We start from the raw sequence: 12,652 nt of genomic DNA on the forward strand, positions 1-12,652 counted from the left end.
GTATATGCAGTAAAGCATGCTTGTTATACTCACTGTGGAACCTAAGGGGTTAATCATTCACATTGTATAAAAAGGCCATTTGATCCTTTTTTTTTCTGCTCCTCCCCTTCTTCTACTGTCCACAATCCACCTTCTGACAGCGCAGAGCCTCTGTAAAATCGCTATTTGATCCTAACTTCTCTGACCCTCCCCTTTTTCCAGTGCTTCCCGCTTATCTCCTGATAAGAAATATCTTGTGCAGTCACTCTGCACATGATCCATTTGGTGTGAATTGGTAGTTTTTTTTTCCTTTGGTAGAGTGCATGTGATCCGCACAGGGCCAATCAGCACTGTCCAGACAGAGGGTCAGAGGTTATGCAGCCTCATAGGACAGTCAGAGCAGAATGAAAACTCCTCCTATATGCTTTAAATAGTGTTCAGCTAGACACTGGTAGAAGTCACAAGACTGCTATATACTGCTGATGAGAAAAGGTGTTTAGAAGTATATATTTACTAAAGTAATTGCACATCCATGTACCGTGGGAGACCAGATATAGTGATTGCAGGGTCCGAGGTTTAGTAACACCTTAAAATAAGGCATTCCACACCTTATTAATTGCTGTGACCTACACTTCATTTTTCCTTTGCTCCAGTTTATAGCAGATATCTAGGTGGGTTAGGCTCTGCCATTTTAATAATTTTGTTAAAATTGTTTTTTTGAAGTCTGATTTCTTTGTAAACCTGTAATATATCTTGTAAATACAATGCGTTTGTAATAAATCTGTTGTACAAGTGTGATGTAGCTACAATTATTGAATTGCTTTGCTACATCCTTTTCCAGGAGAATTACCAAGCCCCGTCCCTCTGCAACTAGCGTTTACCAAAATAAATGTAACCCCGCAAGAGCTTGTATGAACATTATGCATTGTGCCTACTCCTTTCTTTGTGCACCTACGGTATGTCTGCTGGTTCCTTGGCTATCATTAGTCTTGGTTTTAAAGTTTACATGACCCAATTTAAAGCTTGACGTCCAGTCCAGTCCCACAGTATCTCACCACTTTTTGAAGACATAACACAATCTAAAAGTTTAAGTAGCACGTTCACAGGAATATATAAATATATATAAGACATATATTCCAAAGACATGCTGGTAGGTTAATTGGATCCTGTCTATATTGTCCCCTGTATGTGTATGTATGAATGTGAGTTAGGGACCTTAGATTGTACACCCCTTGAGGGTTAGGGACTGATGTGAATGTACAATATATATGTAAAGCGCTGCGTAAATTGATGGCGCTATATAAGTACCTGAAATATATACAATATTTTCTGGCGTATAAGACTACTTTTTATACTTACAAATATACCCCAAAAATTGTGGGTCGCCTTATATGCGGGGTATAAAATGTGAACCTTGAGTTTGTTTGGGTCAAGCTGGCTGGATGTGTGGTAATACTGTACATACAGTATACCGTGCTGAGCCAAGCTGGCTCAAAACAAATGTCCCTATGACAGATTAATCTGTCAGCCCGCTGGATGTGCGGTATATACAGTATACTGCGCTGAGCCAAGCGGTTTCAAAACGTACCGGTACGTCCCTACTGTAATCAGCCCGCTGGATACGTGTATGTACGGTAGCTGCGGCTACATACATTATACACTGGGCCAATCACGGCGAGTGATGTATTCTACTAATGACTACAAAGCCTGCTCGGATTGGCTGAGTCAGAGAGGTGGGCTGATGATGTCACAACCTCAGCCAATCCGAGCAGGCTTTTTATTCATTAGTAGAATACATGGCTCGCCATGATTGGCCCAGCGTATACCGTATGTAGCCTCAGCTACTGTACATACACACATCCAGCGGTCTGATTACCGTAGGGACGTACCAGTACGTTTTGAAACAGCTTGGTTCAGTATACTGTATATACTACAGTGGTATATACTCAGTATACTGTATATACCACACATCCAGCGGGATGACAGATTATTCTGTCATAGGGACATTTGTTTTGAGCCAGTTCGGCTCAGCACGGTATACCGTATGTACATTACTGCACATCCAGCAGGCTGTATATATACTGTATACTGTATGTAGCTGAAGCTACCATATTACCGCACATCCAGCGGTAACCATCTGATTTGGAATTTGATCCATATGATGACTGTCTTACAAATGTATCACAAGATGTCATTCATGAACTTATGATGTCAGAGGATGAACATGAGGATTTTGAAGGATTTTAAGTACCGGTAAGTCATAACCATTTCAATTAAAAAAATTTAAAGTTTTTAAAAATGGTGTTGCCTCAGAAGGGGGGTAGTCTTACACGGCGAGTATAGCCCAAAACCTATGTTTTAACTGGAAAATTAGGGGGTCGTCTTATACACCCAGTCGCCTTATACGCCAGAAAATACGGTATATATATATATATATATATATATATATATATATATATATATATATACACACACACCTCTGAGTGAATGAAAACACCATAATAACTGATCTGTCTCACAAACTTTAAAGCCATTGGCAGGGTAAGCATACTAAACATGTTCACAGACTCCAAATCAAAAAAAGAAATAAATATTTTCAATTTTATTATGTTAGTATATACTACAGAATAGTATTCTGTATTTAAAAGGATACAGTATAAAAACTAATTTTATTCACAGTGCACTTTTTAGCACAGTTTACTCTTTCAAACTACAGGTGCTACAGGTAAAAAAAAAAATGTTCACCCAAATGTACCTCTCCATATTGAAAATGGTTAATTAATGAACAATATTTACATGTTAAATCATGAATTCAGCAAACTCACCTGAATTTTACAAATCTGCAAAAATGGCTGTGTAGAGCACAGAGAATGATGAGCCAGCAAGCAATATTTGACACTATCTAGATAGCATGAATTTTCAGCTTCAAGGATTAGATATTACACAAAAAGACTGGCAAGGTTTACCAAGCAGCTTTTAGTTATATCAAACATCTGGGCAATGTTGCCACTTGCTTCTCTTCTCTTATAAATGTGCCCTCCTATGGCAGCATGCACTGCTCAGTTGGCTCACTATCCTTTGACTGAGACTTGGGCCAAATATTTACTAGACCTCAATCATGGAGAGAAAAAAAGTCCACTTTTAGAGGCATTTTCCATTTTTTATGCCTCTAGCATAGCTCTTTTTTAGGCAGTGTCCATGCACATTGTTGGCTTAGATATGTATTTTAGAGGAGTATTCAGGGGCATAAAAAATGTATGGAATTTATATTAAATGGGCTCAGGCACCGGTGTGTAAGAGGCCCTACACTGATATTTCTGGCAGAAAAATCCATTGTAGATGAGAATATTTTAATACACCTGTATGCATGCCCCCCTATACTGTGCATCTAATGCGGCCAATCTCATTGGAAAGACAGAATTTCAGGAGGCAGACAATAAGTAGCTAATAAACCAGGCCACCATCATGATAAATCTATAGGTCATTCCCATTTATTTTGTTCACAAAAGGAAAATATACAGCTCTTTTGATAATTCTCTTGAGGTGGATGCAGAGAAAACAAATGATGAGAAAGAGTAAGAGCAGTTCACCCAAACTTGACAGAGATAGTGTTTTATCCTCTGATAAGTGTTTACTGTCATCTGGGAGCCCAGCAGAACTAAAGACCTAGCTTAGGATTGAAGTGTGCCCCATTCCAGAGAAAGCAGATGCCATTTTTAGCATTGTACTCTAGTCTTATCAATATATAATCAGCAGTAGGGACACATTTGTAAACAATGGTATTCAGTGACTCAGACACCCAGGTTTTAGTGTAGTCAGAACATTTGATTGGTCTGTACGATCTAACAAAACTTCACTCTCCATAACCTGCTGCTAATTATCTGACCAGTCAAATGTATGTTTGAACAAAGAAGACAAAAGCATTATTACAATTTGAACATAGGATAACTTAGCGTGAAGTTGCATGAAGTACATCTTGGCCTCAACTATTATAAAACAGTTTTGTCACTTGAACTAAAAATCAAACATATTCAGAAAGGGCAGAGACAAACTAGGAAAAAAGGCAAGCTATGTGTATCCAGTGCATGTATAAAAACTACAAGCTGGGAAAAGGCTACAGTAACAAGAACACAATGGAACAGAGTATCCTGAAGCACCCTGGTAAATCAAAAACTCGTTTTGAATCTCAAACCAGTCTATGGTTTCATTTACACTAATTATGTGGCTTTCAAATGCTAACTATAGCATGAAAACCCCATCAGCACTTCATGCACCTGGCTTCGTTAAGCTGCTGCTATATTCACTTTAAAAAGCAGTTTGACTTAAAGGAAATCTGCAAGAAAACCAAAAGGGACGCTGCCATACTTTACTTCTGAAAATGCTACTTGCCTGGCTATTATACTGGCACAATAGCTTTGATACCTTCTGAAGCACTGACTTGAAAAGTGATGAAGTCAGAGACAGCCAGGCAGCTAGCATTTCCAGAGGTGTTCAGCAATGGCAGCCTTCTTATATGTCTTGGTACAGATTTCCTTGAACGAGTCATAGCTCCAGCTCCTCAATTTACTATAGCTAGGAGGTAGTGAAACCACAGTTTCAGGCTCATTGCTGACTGCACTATAGTGGAACAAGCGTGTAATGTATCCCTATTTGGCAGTTGCATGAAGAGAAAGCACCATCAAGTTTGGCTTCTTCAGAGGTTTGGACACTCACTTGCATGACCATATGAAGAAAAGAACTGACCTGAAAAGGACCAAACGAAAAAAGAACAAGGTCCTGACTGCTATATTTCAATGGGTTCCTGCTAGTCAGCAAAAATACTTTTCATGCTTTATATTGGTTGTATATAGAAGAAACACTTATTCACAGGAGCACGAGTTTAAACTGAGCAACTACATTTCTAGAACCATGTATAATGGACAAGTATCTGGTGTGAGGGCCATGTTGTGTCACAATTAAGTAGCCACAGTACTAGATAAATGCCCATATACTGAATGCAGGTAGTAACCACTTAATTCCGTTATATAGCAATATAAAGGGTTATAGGACAGTGGTCACTTCCTAGAGCTTTGCTCCTGATCTTACTATCACACAAGGCTGGCTGCAAGGCTTTTGACAGGACAAAATAATCCAATCTCCAGCCAACATTCTTGGCCCGAGCATTCATCATGTAGGTCCAGAAGGTGTAGGCATATGGCTTGTCAGGATACAGCTCACGGAAGCTGTCCAGGAAGCCTTCAGCCAACAGAGCTCCAAATCCCTCCCGTTCCTGTGGGGTGAAACCAGGGGTCTTCTTGTTAGTTTTGGGATTTTTTAGATCAATCTCTTGGTGAGCAACATTTAAGTCGCCACACAAAATAAGTGGCTTTTTGCTGTCCAATCCTTTTAAGTAACCACGAAAGTCTACATCCCACCGTTGACGGTAATCTAGGCGTACCAGGCCACGACTGGCATTGGGAACGTAAGCAGCAACCAGGTAAAAGGACTCATACTCGGCAGTAATTACACGGCCCTCCTTGTCATGTTCTTCAATTCCTAATGAAACAAAGCACAAAAGACAAGCACAAAACTTTAAAAGCTGTCTTAACCTAAACAAATATGCCTATTTTACAGTGAGGGCAAAAACACACACACACAAAAAAAAAATCTTAATTCTCTTAGGTACATTTTTTATTTATTTAGGATTAGCGAGGTTACAAATCAATATGAAAAATTGCATACGATTATTTTGCGTTTTCCTTTCTAGCACACAGGTAAAAAAAAAAAAAAAGCAAAAAAAAAAAAAAAAAAAAAAACTCCTTATCACATTTACTTGTCTATTCTTAAGTTGGCTAAACACTGATCAAATTTAGGCCCGTTCCGGATGAACTGGATGCAATTTGCACTGTGTTAGGCCCTGTCATCACCCTCCTGCCCAACATCTTTTCACTGAAAAATCAAAGGAGCCAGATGGAAAACCATTGGGTGAACTATTTGGCTATTCTGACAGGCAACAGATGTCAGAATACAATAGCTGTGCTGCACAGTGTGGATTCAGGAATTTGTTAGATTTTTTTTTTTGTTTAAACCGTAGGCTTAACAAAAAGTATTTAAAAATGTAGAGCCAGCTTTAGTTCCTGTGTTACAAACATTTTGAGTGTTCTAGCAACATGCTTTTTGCACCTTTTACTTACCGCATGGAATTTTTGGTGTATGATCATTATAACAACACGCCACTAGGTACTTTATGATTAATGCACTGAGTTTTTGGTGTATGAGGATTATTGTGTTTAGATTCATTTATTGTTCACATGTTTATTCTAATTTGAATTGTGCATCACTCACAATTATTGAATTAGCTGTCTTTTAGTACTGCACTTTTTTGCTATTTTAGTTATTTATTGTGTTTCCAAAATTGTGTGAGCTTTTTGCTTCAATGTTTTATTGTTATACCACAAGCACAGTTTTGTTATTTTGTGTTACAAACACATCTGAATGAATCTGACCATTGACTCGTTCTTCCCCATGCTATGCTCAGACCAGCACACACAGCTTTTCACTCTGCTTTATTAAAAAAAAAAAAACAATTCTCCATGACAACAGTTTAATGGACATGATCTCTGTATTACACAGGTCTTGACCACCAGTTAAAAAAAACTTTATAACCAAAAATAAAATAACATTTATCCCAAACCACTGAAGTTTCTCTTAAAGCGGTTAGTAAACTGCAAAAAAAAAAAAAAAATTTGCCCCTGTATGATAATGTCATAAAGTGCTAGTACGTGTCACATACTATTATTATTATGCAGGATTTATATAATGCCAACATTAGAGACTTCCCTTAAAACAAAGCTCTCCAGCGGCACGTTGTCACTGCTGACAGGGCTTTCATCTGAAACCGGTTTTCCTTTTAGGTTCACAGGCTCTGGCCATTTGAATGGCTCAGCCATGACACCATTCCTGCAAATGTGCATGGGAGGAACAGCATGCCATCTATTAAGGGAGCAGTGCATATGCACCAGTAACGTCACTGGCTGCTACTAAAGTCATTATCTCCAAGGATCAGGCCCTCCTATCCCTCTTGTATTGAACTGTATTGTTGCTGTATTGTCTCCTGTTATATTGTAAAGTGCTGAGCAAACTGTTGGCGCTATATAAATCCTGTATAATAATAATAATATCTCCTAAATGGTACACGATCAGGAGATATTACAGACTTACCTGTAGGTATAAACAAAAAGTGGACTTTTCTACCACTTTAAAATCTTTTTTTAAACTACACACTACATATAAATTCCACTGTGAAGAAATGTAAATATTTCACATACCAATGCCATAGGAGACATTTAGAGGTTTCTTCTTGCTCAGCATTGCCACTCCACTATAGCCCTCCTTTTCATCAGAACAAGCCCAGTATTTGTGAGGGTACTCAGGCATGTCTTTAATTTCTGCAGGAAGGGATTTTTCTGCACACTTTGTCTCCTGCAGGCACAGGACATCAGGATCCTCCTCTCGTACCCACTATAAAAAAAAAAGTTTTTACTCTGTTATAAGAAATACACTATGGAGATACTACATTTAAAACATTTGAATAAACACAGTCCATTGTCAAATATTCAATGTTTAACACCAATTTCACTAATGTTAAAGAATACGGTCACTTTGCCCATTCAGAGCAAATTGAGTCAGCGTCTTTGCAAAAAAGCCCTTTTGCAAGTCCTGCTCTTTCACAGCGAGTGACGATATCTGATATTTTTGCTTCCGGGGGAATTATGTGACAGTGCTGGGGTCTAGCAGCCAATTGCTAGAGCCACACGCTGTCACATGGCTGAGGGAGAACATCACTGCTTCCCCTAGCTTCTGACATGAGCCAGCATTGGGGGTTTAAGTAAGGTTGTCACAGAGAAAGGAGCAGTGGGGAGCCCTGGCAAAGTATCCCTGGGTCTTACTTTTCTTGCCGTTTTGTTCTAGTATATATCAGAAGTGTGTCAGTCTTCCAAGGAACCTGTCAGTTTCTATATTTCTATCATGATGGGTTTCCTGTATAGTAAACCAGGAAGCCTGAGATTCCTGTGGAAATTCTGGCTTGCTGGTTAAGCTGAAGATGCACATGTTCCCATTATGCAGGCAGCAAGCAAAACACTATGGGTAGTAGGAAGAGTGTTGCCCTGCACCCAATCATAATGGGAATTTTTCTCATAAATGACAGTTTTCAGTAACTTCTGTATCCTTTTTATTTATCAATGTCAGGTGTATGCCCTATATTGGCTTTGTCTTAAAGAAAAAAAACCTTTTTAACCACTTGCCTACCAAGCACTTATACCTCCTTCCTGCCCAGGCCAGTTTTCAGCTTTCAGTGCTTTCGCACTTTGAATGACAATTGCGCGGTCAAGCTACACTGTACCCACATGAAATTTTTATCAGTTTTTTTTAGACAGATAGAGCTTTCTTTTGGTGGTATTTAATCACCTCTGGGTTTTTTATTTTTTGCAAAACAAACCAAAAACAACTGAAAATTTTGAAAAAAAAAAAAAGTTTTATCTTAGTTTTAGTTATAAAATGTTGTAAATAAGTGATTTTTTTTTCTCCTTCACTGATGTGCACTAATGAGGCTGCAGTGATGGGCACTGATAGGTGGCACTGATGAGGAGGCACTAGTAGGTGGCACTGATGGGCATTGACAGGCATCACTGATAGGCGGCACTCATATATGGCACTGATAGGCAGCACTGACTGGCATTGTTAGGCAGCACTGATGGGCACTAACAGAAGGCACTGATGCACACAGATAAGCGGCACTGATTGGCAGCACTGACTGGCATTGATAGGTGGCACTGACTGGCACTAATAGGGGACATTGAAAGGCAGCTCAGATGGGCACTGATATGTGGCATTGATGTGCACTGGTAGGCACTGATATGTGGCATTGATGAGGCACTGGCAGGTGGCATTGATGGGCACTGACAGCTGGCATTGATGGGCACTGACAGGTGGAACTGCTGGGGCTACACTGATCATCAGTGCCCTGATGATCAGTGTGGATGTCCCCTCTGAGGAATGCCGATTACTGGCTCTCCTCTCCTCTCAAGCGGTCAGCGTGACAGCTCGTGAGCAGAGAATGCCGATACCGGCATTTCCCTATTTACATGCGATCAGCTGTGATTGGACACAGCTAATTACATGACCGAGCCGACATCTTCGGCTCTTTCCGTTGATCGGTGATCCGCTGTGTCCGAGGGACACAGCGCACCACCGATCGCCACGCTGCGCACTCCCAGAGCCACCCACCCGCAGTTAGAGTGGGAGGACGTCATATGATGTCCTCCCAGAACGAGAGAACCGCCTTGCGCCCGTCATTACCTTATATGGCAGGCGGGGGGCGATTAAAGAAAAGGTATTATATTTACCTGTCCTGCTGCCCATGCCTTGGACATTTGCTATTTTGAAGAGCTATACCAACCACTTAATATTCTGTATCTGGAAATTATATGAGTGTTGGATGTCTGGTACCCTGCTGATGCTGTGGTTCCAATGATTGGCTGCTAAGTCACTACAGGCCACTATTGTAATGAAGCAGTCAGCAGGTAGGACCACAGTATGCAACGAGGAAACAAGCATCCAACACACCTGGGAGTGTGTTATACTGCAGATCCTTTGGTTGGTGTAGCTCTTGCAGAGAAGGAAGTCCTAGGCAAGGGTGGCAAGACATGCAAGTATAATACTTTTTTTTTTTGCTGTGAATGGATAATTTGAATATCAGAGACTGCTTTCTAATTCTCCACCTTGCTATGTACAGTAGCTACAAAGAGATACTCACATTTACACCTTCTTTTTTGACCCATGCTCTGATTCCATCAACATTCCATGAGCTTATCTTCCATGTGTACTTCTTGCCATCATCAGAAGTCAAATTATCAGGAGCATCCTCATACACTGGAACAGGTTCTGCATCCTTTCCTCCTCCCTTCTTCCCTTTCTTGTTCTCTGGTTCTGAAAAGCATACATGGATATGATGAAAAATGAAGACAATTCCCTGTTCTGTTGTACATGGCCATCATTGTACGTACCCTCATCTTGCACAGCTTCACTCTTGGCATCCTCCTTCTTCCCACGTTTTGGCATTCTGGTGGTGACAGAAAACAGACGCACACAAAACAGAGCACGGATCGTCTTGAATGCTCTACCTGCATACACAACGGAAAAATGTCAACCCAACTTCTATGTCTCTTCTCAACAAGCAGCCAAATATAACCACCATAAGTACCAGTATTTTAAAGCCCATCTCCAAGAAAAGGAAAAACCCTCCCTTAATGTGGAGCTACCCCAATGCTGCATGAGTTAAATATTTATTTAGGTCTAGGGGCACGAAAAGCAGTTTTACTTAATTGACCCTCCACTCATCACCTGCGTGTTTTGATAATGGCACCCAAACATGCATCTTGCCATGATTTGGAATCGCTGTGATTCTACCAACAATTCCAAATTTCTCACTGTGAACAGGTCCTTAATGATGTCTGAAGAGGCCTAAAGCATGAACAGAATTTTTTTTCTTTTTTAACCACTTGATGATCATACCCGTATGTCACTGGATTTCAAGTGGTTATACCAGTATGATGCTTGCAGTTGCAGGCATAATCTCAGAATTATTTTTTTAGACCTGATGGTCAGCTTTCTTGTAAAAGCAATCATAGAAACGAATTAGCCACTGGATTGCTTTTACAGGTAGTGGGAGGGGACATCCCCCCTCCCGTGGCTCTCTCGGGCTCTCCTGTCCCACTGGGAAACCTGAGTGACCAGCCGGCAATTTCAAGGTAATCAGAAACTGGAAAAGTTTTAAGCAACTCTATGGTACATGAAACCTAAAGTAATGAGCATTCATTGACCAGGTGTAAACAGCCCCATTTTTAAATTGGGAAAGCATCTGATCACACCGATTGGGGTTCTAGACGGCAATTTTTGACCGGGACTCGGTGATCGTCGGAGAAGCTGAGAGGGGAGAGATCTCTGTGTAAACAACATAGATCTCTCTCCTGTCAGCATGGACATGCTGCTTTCTATCCCTCTGCACAGCAGAGAAATGGAAAGCAGCAGGTCTGCTTAGTAAAACACAACACAGTACATAACAAAATCACTCCCTAACACACAGTTAACCCTTTGATCACCCCAGATGTTAAACCCTTCCTGCCCAGTGTCATTAGTACAGTGTCAGTGCTTTTTATTAGCACTGATCACTATACTAGTATCACCGGTGGTGTCAATGACAGTCAATTGACATCACCAGCGTCAGAATGCCCTCCGCAGTCCCACTAGTCACTGATTGCCACCATTACTATAAAAAAAAATCCAGCATCTATACACCACCATTTGTAGACGTTATAACTTTCACGTAAACCAATCAATGTACACTTATTGGGATTTTTTAGCAAAGACATGTAGCAGAATATATTTAGCCTAAAATTGTGACAAAATTGTTATTTTTTATTGGATAAGTTGTATTGCAAAATATTTTTTTTCTAAACTGTCAGTGTTGTTTTGCTTATAGTGCAAAAAATAATGCAGAGGTGATCAAATACCACTGAAAGAAAGCTCTATGTGTGGGGAAAAAAATGACAAATTTCATTTATATAGTGTAGCATGACTGCGCAATTGTAAGTTAAAGTAACAGCGCCGTATCGCAAAAAAAAATGGACTTGTCAGGAAGTTGAGGTAAATCTTTTGAAGGGTAAGTGGTTAAAAAGTGACATGCTTGGTATCCATTTAATGAGTGTAACATTATCCTACCATTTAGCAACCCATTGGGTATTATATTGTGTTTTTGTGCATTAAAATTCATAAAAGTGTATTTTTCAAAAAAAATTTAATTTGATGTTTGGCGGTTCAAAGTAATTTTCTAGCAAACAATACAGATTTTTACATGGAAACAAATCGTCAGAAAAGCACGGGTCTTAAAATGGTTACGGACTACAAATTGCCTAGTGAACATATCAACAATCACAACATTGTGTACTAAGGTTTCACCTCTCCCTAGGCCAATTTAGAGATCCTATCCTGCCCTATCCTTCTACTCTTCCAACCAGTTCATCCCCCACAGTTACTACCTTTTGTACCAGTAGCCCCTCCCTCCTAGATTGTAAGCTCCAAGGAGCAGGGCCCTCCTATCCCTCTTGTATTGAACTGTATTGTTGCTGTATTGTCTCCCGTTATATTGTAAAGCGCTGAGCAAACTGTTGGCGCTATATAAATCCTGTATAATAATAATCTGGGCCATGCACCATGTAAAACATATGAATAATAATAACTGGATCAGATTTTATAATGGATGTCTTGTCTTCTCTCTTTTTACCTTCCTCTCTCCATATAATAGGTCAGATCGGATATTCAGCATACATGTAAAGCATTGTTTTCATCTACTGTAGTGTCAGCCATTGTTTAGCCCATGTGGCTGCAGACAGCATGCAATGAATGTATGGCTAATCATGCTGGAGTATGAGATTCCTCCACACCATACACCCCCACACAAGAACAGTGCGTGTATACATTATGTTTCCATAGCCGATCCCCTGTGCACCTACCGATCCCTGGTCCGGCTCTCCCTCTGCAGCCCGATCACACACAACACAATAGACACCGGACCGGAAGCTCCACGCGCTGCAGACCGGAAACACGTAGGAACACACACAACACAGACACGTGG

At 40.3% G+C, this 12,652-nt stretch overlaps 1 protein-coding gene across 1 annotated transcript; it reads right to left on the bottom strand.

Moving 5' to 3' along the window:
- Positions 1-2,566: 2,566 nt before the first annotated feature.
- APEX1 (apurinic/apyrimidinic endodeoxyribonuclease 1) lies at positions 2,567-12,645 on the bottom strand. The gene is made up of 5 exons (XM_089687029.1): positions 12,527-12,645; positions 10,026-10,138; positions 9,776-9,948; positions 7,287-7,479; positions 2,567-5,514 (listed from the first exon to the last, which is right to left on the bottom strand). Exons 2-5 carry the CDS (start codon positions 10,078-10,080, stop codon positions 5,000-5,002), a joined length of 936 nt encoding a protein of 311 aa, XP_089543155.1. The 5' UTR covers positions 10,081-10,138; positions 12,527-12,645; the 3' UTR covers positions 2,567-4,999.
- Between the last annotated feature and the right edge of the window lie 7 nt (positions 12,646-12,652).

This window comes from Staurois parvus, unplaced genomic scaffold, assembly GCF_062004578.1.
Source record: "Staurois parvus isolate SC_StPar_1 unplaced genomic scaffold, SC_StPar_1.0 ptg000415l, whole genome shotgun sequence".
Taxonomy (NCBI): Eukaryota; Metazoa; Chordata; class Amphibia; order Anura; family Ranidae; genus Staurois; species Staurois parvus.